At 36.8% G+C, this 9,148-nt stretch overlaps 1 protein-coding gene across 2 annotated transcripts; it reads left to right on the top strand.

The window, feature by feature from the left end:
- The first annotated feature begins 1,941 nt into the window (after positions 1 to 1,941).
- On the top strand, positions 1,942 to 7,709 carry LOC100246496 (uncharacterized). 2 transcript variants are annotated; one of them, XM_010663423.3, is made up of 7 exons: positions 1,942 to 2,353; positions 3,189 to 3,348; positions 4,756 to 4,943; positions 6,163 to 6,286; positions 6,894 to 7,024; positions 7,109 to 7,236; positions 7,332 to 7,709. In XM_010663423.3, exons 1-7 carry the CDS (start codon positions 2,132 to 2,134, stop codon positions 7,375 to 7,377), a joined length of 999 nt encoding a protein of 332 aa, XP_010661725.1. In that variant the 5' UTR covers positions 1,942 to 2,131; the 3' UTR covers positions 7,378 to 7,709. The 2 variants fall into 2 exon arrangements, with proteins under 2 accessions (XP_010661725.1, XP_002266457.1); XM_002266421.5 differs by lacking the exon at positions 7,109 to 7,236 and having other exon boundaries at positions 1,998 to 2,353.
- The last annotated feature ends 1,439 nt before the right edge of the window (positions 7,710 to 9,148 follow it).

Below are 9,148 nucleotides of genomic sequence, written 5' to 3'. Positions count from 1 at the left end.
AGTCAGTGGGTGGCTCGTTTAGGGGGTTTCTCCCAGCTTGACATACTGCTTGGTGCGGGAAGACATTCTGCACCATAGGAGTGACTAGGGGGTCGGGGTGCGCTCCCCAGGTTGTGGCTACTGGCGGCCTTGTCTTCCCAGGTTCTTGTGGGCCTAGCCTCGCCCGCATCGCGTCTAACAACTGGGGTCTCTTGTCACGCTGTCTCTTTGACGAGAGACGAGTAGAGTCTGAGCTTTCCTCCTGGGGAGCTTAGTGCATGGGCGTGTGTCGCTCTTGTGGTCTAACATTGCCCGTCTCGGGGATGGCCCCCGCAGTCCCAGGGTATATTGACTTTAGGTCAAGCCTTGAGTTTGCTCCTTGGCCTCTCGAGCACTGACCACGAGGAGGCCCCGTCGATGAAGCCTGAATTCGCAACTCAGCGTTTTCTTTCCTCAGTCTCGCTGTTTCCTGGAGGAGAGCCTGCATTTGTCGCTCGCTTTCTAGCTGTCGTCTCTCGATGGCTTCGCGCCATTCGAAATAATCTTCGTCTCCCCTAGCCGACGAGCGGCTTCTGGAAGGTGTGGACATCTTTACCGTCGACTGAATCAGAGGATTCCCACAAACGGCGCCAATGTTGAGGCCTCGCATCCCAAGTATCCACATAGCTGCTAAGTGGACGCGCGCCTTCAATCAAGATTGAGTTCTGGCTCAGTTGACCCTGCAAAAGATGTCCGGACACACCATCCGATGGTTTTGTTAGCCATGGCTCCAGAGATTAAGCTGTCGGCCTTTTTTAGGGATAGCAAGCTTACCTTCTTCCTTGTGTGAAGGTCCTTTTATATAGTGTTAGAAGCTCTGCCTCCCTCTTTAATGGTGGGAAGACTTTTTGGCTCGTCATGATGTCCTCAAGGTGGTGGTAGGGTCATCATCACCCTGCAGGCGGCTGTCAGAGATCGTGGGAGGCGACTTGCCATCGCTCCTGTCCTTTCGCCCTGCAGGCGGCAGAACGTGGGCGGTGGCAGACTGTCGGGGATGACTCAGCAAGGCTTGCTCGCTACAATCAATGATCTGGATAATAGGCCCGGGTAGGATAGAGCATCGCTCGGGTATGATATTTGAGAGTGTCGTGTGCCTCCCCTGGGGAGTCCGGATAGGGGAGTGCGCCACGTGTCCTTTTGGGGAGTCCGGATGGAGTTGCTCCGAATAGCGATGCGCACCACGTGTTATTAGGGGGAGGGGTCCCTACATCTTTGATATTCTTAATTTATAGTGCATGCAATGCTTAGCTGCAAATTGAAGTAAATGGGATTGAAGATGAAAAAGGGTTTTGGTTGCTCAATTTTTTATTTGTGTTAGAAGACTAGTGAGTAAGACCCTGTACCTTATTACTGTGAGCAAAAATCGTATAATTTAATTCATTTTTTATGTGGTAAACAAAAATTTTCTTTTACACATATCCTGTCATAGTTTTTCATGAAAGTCAGCATGGTAATTACAAATAAAGGATTTTCTAAAAATAGAAAAGAGAGAAAATGCATGGTAAATCAATAATGATTTAAATTGATGACTTAATTTATATCCATCTCTATTTTTTTTTAAACAGAATTTTAAATTTTAATAAAAATAAATTAATTATTTTCACCTAATATTTAAAGTTATTTTTAATTAAATTAATTAATATTTAAATTTATTTTTAATTTTAAATTATGATATTAAATTATTTTAATAAAAATATTTGAGATCAATATAAATTAAGTCACGAAGTTAAAAGTTTTAATTTTTTTTAAATAATCTAATAAAAATTCAAATTGATTTTTTTTACCTATTCGACTTGAGCATTCAAATAAAGAAAAAAATTAAACAATCTTTTCAATTTTTTTCTAATCAATTCTATGAACACAAAAAAAAAAAAAAAAAAAAATGTATCTCACCTTCAAATTTATAAAAGTATTTGAAGTGGTGTAAATTATCCTCAAAATCATTAAAAATATTTTTCAATATATAGACAACTTAATTTCTTTAGCCTTAAATGAAAGATTTTTTTTCCCCAAAATAACAAAAAAACCTCTATCAATCTCCAATTGTAGAAGATTTCTGACCCAACTGCAGTAGAGTTCAACTTTCTCACCGCCATTCTGAGGAGACAGCAAAATGAGCAAGAAGAGAGTGTTGGTGGTGGGAGGCACTGGCTATTTGGGTCAGCATCTCCTACAAGGTTTTTCAGAGATCCAAGGCCATCCGTTCGATTTGGCCTTTACCCACCACTCCACTCCTCCTCAGCCCTTGGTACATGCCATTCCTCACTCGCGGGCTTTTCATGTTAATTTACAGTCTGGGGAAGGGTTCGAAGCCATCTCACGCTCATTTGGCCAGGTCCGTTTGGGTTACCAGAAAATGTGGAAGCAACTGAAAATTATGTGTGTTAACTATGGTTTTTTTTAACGAAGCTTTATTGGGTTTTGCAGAATGTGCAACTTTAATTAATTAGATGTTATGTTTAGTCGATGTGAAAATATGGGAAGAGATGAAATTTTGAGTACTTCATTTTATGTTTTGTGTGTCTCCTTGGGGTTGTTTGGTTTGTTTATTTATGTAGTGTGAGGAGAAAAGGTACATATCTAGTTTTCGCATGTTCCGTTTGGTTGCTGTGAAAATATGGGGAAATGGAAAGGTAATTAGGCTTCCGTTTGGTGAGGGCAGTACCATAGTTTCCCGGGCTTGAAGAGAAGAAACTGGAAATGTTGAATCTTTTCTTTTGTGCGCTTTTGGTTTTCACTTTTCACCATGGGGTAGTCGTAATAGGCTCTCTTGAGTGGGTCTTAGTTTTCTCTGGTATGGAAAATTTTAAAGTTTTATTTTATCTGCAACCAAACAGATCATTACCTTGTGCGCTTACTTTGGTCAATAGCAAAATTCTACCTCACGGGAAAATTTCTTGAGGTGCATTTAATTTTCTGAGGAAGGATTTGGGCTTTTGAGAATTCGGAGCTGCTTTATAACTCATTCTTTTAATCTCTCATTATAGATATATTTGAGTATTTGAGAAAATTTCTCTCCTTTTTCTACATTTGGATCTTAGATTTGATACGATGTTCTGAGTCCGGGAAATCAAAGGAAAAAACATGGGAAAAGGAAGATTACCTAAATAGGCATCATATTTCACTTGTATGGTGCTGACATGTTTACATATTTGTTTTTTAAATGCCAGCCTCATGTAGTCGTGAATTGTGCCGCAATATCCGTACCACGATCCTGTGAGATGGATCCCGCTGCTGCTATGTCCATTAATGTTCCTTCTTCTCTTGTAAAGTGGTTATTGAGCTTTGAAGAGAGTAATACTCTTCTTATTCATCTATCAACTGATCAAGGTAAGCCATGCCAAACCCAGTTCTTGTATCTAGTGCGGGTAGCTTATAAATGCTAATATGAGCCTCTTTGGGATAGCTTCTTGTGTTTTGCTCTAGTTAGAAGTTGAAGCCGAAGCTGAAGCTGAAGCTTAAGTTCCAGTTTTTTTAAAGAGTAAGATTGATATTGTAAAAAATATAAGCTAAAATTGAATTTTCCTAACTTCCATATGAAGCTCTTTTTGAAGTCATGAGTTATTTGAACAAAATTAGCAAAACTAGCGTAGAAGCTCTTATTGAGCTTAAAAAAGAGCTTTCAACTTCTCAAAAGTCAATCCAAACTAGGCCATAAACTAGCAACTTTTCAAATCGTCAGCTAATGAGCAAGGCTTAGATTAGAGAAGTCTGTTGTCCAGCTTATGATGGGGGAAAGGCCCAAGTTTTGGAGAATGTGAATCTATCTCTTAAAATCTGGGATTCCTCTTCCATCTAATTTGACTTGCACAAGCCATCTCAAGTTTCTTTCTGTCATGTAACTAGTTACCTAAAATGGTTGAAGCCCTTGAGGTTATAACAAAGATGTCTATACCACCAGCACTTCTATTCTACTTGGCCTTCCTATGCTCTACCATACACTGGGTTTTGTCATTATGGTAAATCATCTTGTCTTTTTTCCATCTTGTTCTCATTTGGATTCTTTTACTTCCAGTGCTGAAACAAGTATGGATAGAAATTTGAGCTTCTATATTCAGTGGTTTTTCTTTGGGCAAACAACCAACTATGTAGAATGGCTTGGTCCATGAAATAAAACCAACTGTGCTTCTTATTCTTAAACATTGAGCATTTTCTGGTTTTTAGGATTAATCAACCCAACTGAAACCTTCATGAGGGAATTCTGGATTCAAGTACTGTTATTGCAGTTCCAGTCATCTATATTCATTGTACTTTTTTTTTTCCACTTTGCTAGAAAGTTAGAACAGAATCATATATCATATGTTGGTTTTCTTATTTCAAACTTTCTATTGATGCAATGCAAGATCAATTCTGAAATAAAAAAAGATAATGAAAATTACTTTTTTTCTCAACTCAAATCAATGCAAAGTGCAAAACTACCTCGATATGTAAACCATTTGCCTTTTTATAATGAGCCTGAAACCTAAAAGATGCCCAACTTTACTGAATTGCTAAAATTAAAATATTCTTGTAGCCAAAGAAACTCGATTCCTGAATCACAAAATTTTCAAATATTCTCAAATCATCCCAATCTTGCCAAAATGGATAAAATCTTTAAAATGTGTCTAAATCTGTGAGAACTACCCATTTAACTTGATCTAAGATTAGCAAGATCATTTGATTCATGTTGCTTAATAATGTTATCTGTGCTTTCCTCATATCATAGTTAGATAGACACTGATATGGCTGACCATCCAGTTTATGAAGGGGTAAAGTCCTTCTACAAAGAAGAGGATGAAACAGTTCCTGTGAATGTTTATGGAAAATCAAAAGTGGCAGCAGAGCAGTTTATTTCCACAAATTTCTCAAATTATGCAATTTTGAGAAGCAGCATCATCATTGGGCCACAGGCTATATCACCTGTTCCGAAGTCACTTCCAATTCAGGTGCACAAGCTTGTCTCATATTGTACTTTTGTAAGATCTTCTAGTTTTTTTATTGAGTCAGTAGAGACTGCCATAGGTTTTCTATCTTGGCTGAATTATAAACTGAGACCGGTTGTAATCCTTTACTATCTCTTTTTAATACTATGTTTCCTATTATATTTAGGGCCTGATATGGAAACTTATGAAATTTTATGCACTAAACCATTATTTCAACAAAACTTTCAGAACTTATCCACCAAAAAATGGAAACAAAAAGTGTGAGAAAGATAGTTCATTTTCACAGTGAGAATTTGTCTTAAAAATGGCATAATTAGTAATTTCCAGAATGAGAATTCTCATTTCTATGGATTGTAGGGGATGTTGGGCTACCACTTGGAAATTAAACCATTCAATTTATTTTATGTAGGATTTGAAATTGATCTGTTCATTTCATGTACATGATCTCTTTTACACATGTTATGTTTGGTTCCCATAAAGTAGTTAGGAAAGGAAAAAAAAAATACAAAGGTAATGTTTGGTTCCTGGAAAATTTGAGGGAAAATGTGAGGGGAAGAAAATAGAGAGGAAAAGTGGAAGGAAAGAAAAAGTGGAGAAAAATAAAAAATGGGTTTAAAGTCAATAAATTATTTTATATGTTTTTTTAAACTCATTTCACTTTTTTTCCTCCATTATATAAAGATTTAATAATTTTAAAATGCATAAATATCTAAATAATTTTAATTATATTTGATTCTCTTTCACATTTCCATAGTGAAACGAAACATGAAAAAACCTTTTTCATTAGCATCTTTTTTTTCTTTCCTTAGTAATTTTTGGGAACTGAACATGGCCGAAAATGATTTTTCCATGTTTGGTTTACCATGGCAAATATGAAAGAAAATCAAATATAAATAAAATTAGTTAAAAACTTAGGCATTTTTAAATTGTTTAATATTTATATAGTAAAGAAAAAATAAGTTAAATGAGTTTGAACAAGCATGTAAAAATAATTTGTTAATTTTAAATCTATTTTTTATTTTCCTTCACTTTTTCCTCATTCTAGAAAACGAGATGCTCATCATATGCTATTAGCTTCTTCTTGGCAAGGTCGTGTGTAAAATGCTGTGGATAACAGAATTGAATTATTTATTTCTCTTTGGTGGCCGACAGCAATCTTAATAAATTGGATATATTATTATTGACCTTAATCCAATGATCTGATCCATGCCTACTGGTGCAGTGGATTGATGGTGTCCTCTCTAGGGGGGATAAGATGGACTTCTTTTATGATGAGTTTCGCTGCCCAGTTTATGTCAAAGATGTGGTGGCTATCATACTAGCTTTAACAACCGGATGGATAGCAGGTGTGAAGTTTCTACTATTCATACTTATTTGAAATATGCAGTTGTATTGGTATTGATCTAAAAGATGATCACTTTCAACCATATCTTTCTTTTGGTTCTTATTATTAGTTAAAATTGAATGCATCCATTGCTAAAAGAAAATTAAAACTACCCATTTTTCTGATATACAAGAGAGCCCTCTTGAGGCATTCTGAAGTCACATGGTCTTTTCTTGTGCAAAAGCTTTATATTAAATGAGCAAAACTGAGTCGGTGCCTTTGACTTTTGCTAAGATTGTTATCATCATCATCATCATCGTCATCTTTTGGTGTTATCTCATATTTTATCTCATGTACTCTCATTTTTTTTTTCCAACAGAAAAGCATTCCCTAGATTACCTTTATGTAAAATGATATCACCCTAGTATGCATGAGCATGAATATTAACTCTTACTTGGAATGACGTAATACTTAAATATCTTGTTCTTCCTCATTTCCATTGGGTAAATGATTTTTCTTTTCTCCAAATTAAAGTGCTTTGAAATGTCTCTATTGTTACCTATTTTTCATTTTCCTGTGTGTTTTAACGTCTACACTAACACTGCTGGTGTTCATGGTGCTTGGTCCAGAGGGTAAGCAAATGAAGTTGATCCTCAATGCTGGTGGACCAGACAGGGTTTCCCGAGCTCAAATAGCTGAGACTGTAGCAGATGTTAGAGGATATGACACCTCATTAATCAAACCAGTGTCTGCATCATCAGTATGTGGACTTTTGCCTGAATCCCATTAAATTTTTGTTTTGCTGTAGGTTTAAATTGATCCTATGTTGGTTTTATGTCCAAAGAACGGCCTGCTTGGCTCCTCAGCCAATCCTGGGCATTTAACTGCCAGGTCATTCTCTTGGATGAGTATCACCTTAGATGCTGGCTTCGATAAATTTCAATTGATATGCTTTCTTCTTTTTCATATTTGGTAAACCTATGAACCCTTTTTCTTGTCCAACTAATAATATGTTGTTTGTTTTGGGTAACTGATAGCTATTAGTGACAGTAATCTTCAATTTTCAGGTTGACCGTGGCGTTAAGTCCCCAGTTGACATATCCATGGATATAACTGAACTGATTCAGACACTTCATATCTCACCTACTTCCTTGAGAGTAGGTGTTCAGCTCACACTGGAAAGTCAGGCCAGTTCTTGATTTTAGATGTTCTTTCCGTAAATTGTTGTTTAATGCATGATAGCTTGTTGCCCATTGGGGTATAAGATGGATTCCAAAACCTGATTATTTTGTTTGATTGTGTTGGGTACTGAGGAAAAATAAATCCAGGAAATGCTTCCAGAAAAACAGCCATTACTTCTGTTCTGTGTGCTATTGTTGTAAACAAATTCTACAGTCGTGAAACATATGAAAATAACCATTTTTATGGAATTCAATTTATGAGAATCTCTTTTATCTCCTATCATGCATTATCTCATTCTCATGTAACAGGAATGAATTGAAATAGGGGCCTGGAGCTTGTTGCTTTAGGCTATATTTGGTTCCAGAAGGTTTGAGTGAAAAACATGGAGAGGAAAAATATAAGAAATGAAAAAGGTAAATAAAATTTATAAAATTTTTCTCTTCTTAGGTGGTCTATGAAGGAAAGAAAATTAAATTATCATGGAATGCATTTTCTCTAAAACTTTTCTCATTTTTATCCAAGGAAAATGGGAATCTTTCTCTCTTTAATAAGGCCCTGTTGGGAAAATGGTCTTGGAGATTTGTGAAGAAAAGGGATCCTCTTTGGAAATGGGTAATAATTGGTAAGTATGGGGTGCAAGAGGGGGCATGGTGCACAAAGGAGTTGAGAGGGAGGTTTGGTGTCAGAGTTTGGAAGGCGATTAGAAATGGATGGGATGTTTTCAAAGCTAATGCAAGGCTCAAGGTCGATTCAAGGATCAGGATGAAGTTCTGGGGTGATAGGTGGTGTAGGGAAACACCTTTGAGGGATGCTTTTCCAAGCCTTTATTCTATCGCTATCTCTAAGGATGCTTGGGCGGAAGATGTTTGGGATGAGGGTAGTTGGAGTCCAAGGTTTATTAGACATTTCAATGATTAGGAGTTGGAGTATGTTGATTCTTTGTTTGGGAGGTTGCATAACTACTCCATTGCTTCGGGTACTATTGACGACATGGTATGGATGGGAACTAAGAATGGAATTCTTTCCATTCGATCTTATTACTTCTCTCTAACAAGTAGGAGCTTTGAGTCTTTCCTGCACAATACAGTGTAGAACTCCTGGGCCCTTGTAAGAGCTAGTTTTTTTGCTTGGGAGGCAACTTGGGTTAGAATATTGACTCAAGACCAGCTTAGTAGGAGGGGTTGGAGGTTGCCAAACAGATGCTACATGTGTAAGGTAGCAAAGGAAATGGGAGATCATGTTTTGTTGCATTGTTTGAAAGCAAGCTTATTGTGACAGTAGGTCTTTGCTCTTTTTCAAGTTCAGTGAGTGATGCATTTATTTGTGAGAGGGGTGCTCTTAAGTTGGAATAATCGCTCGATTGACGAAAAGAGGAAAAAGGCTTGAAAAGTTGCCTCGCTTTGCAATTTTTAGTCTATTTTGAAATAAAGGAATAGGAGAGCCTTTAAGGACAAGTAAAGTTCAGATTAAACAATCAAAAGCTCTTTTTTGTACATATTTTGGGATTAGGTTAGAGTGTATACGAGGGATAATGTCACTTATTTGTTAAATTTTGCGGATTTGTTAGGCTCTACGTAAGGTGCGGTCGTTTTTTATGCATTGTCGTCTTTATTAGGTTTTTGTATATGTATACATTGTGCATACTTTTTTACTACAATACTTTTTTTTACTTATAAAAAAAAATGGGAGGGATTTTCCTCTT

This window comes from Vitis vinifera, chromosome 15, assembly GCF_030704535.1.
Source record: "Vitis vinifera cultivar Pinot Noir 40024 chromosome 15, ASM3070453v1".
NCBI classification, from domain to species: Eukaryota; Viridiplantae; Streptophyta; class Magnoliopsida; order Vitales; family Vitaceae; genus Vitis; species Vitis vinifera.
This window is presented reverse-complemented; position numbering and strand designations above follow the sequence as displayed.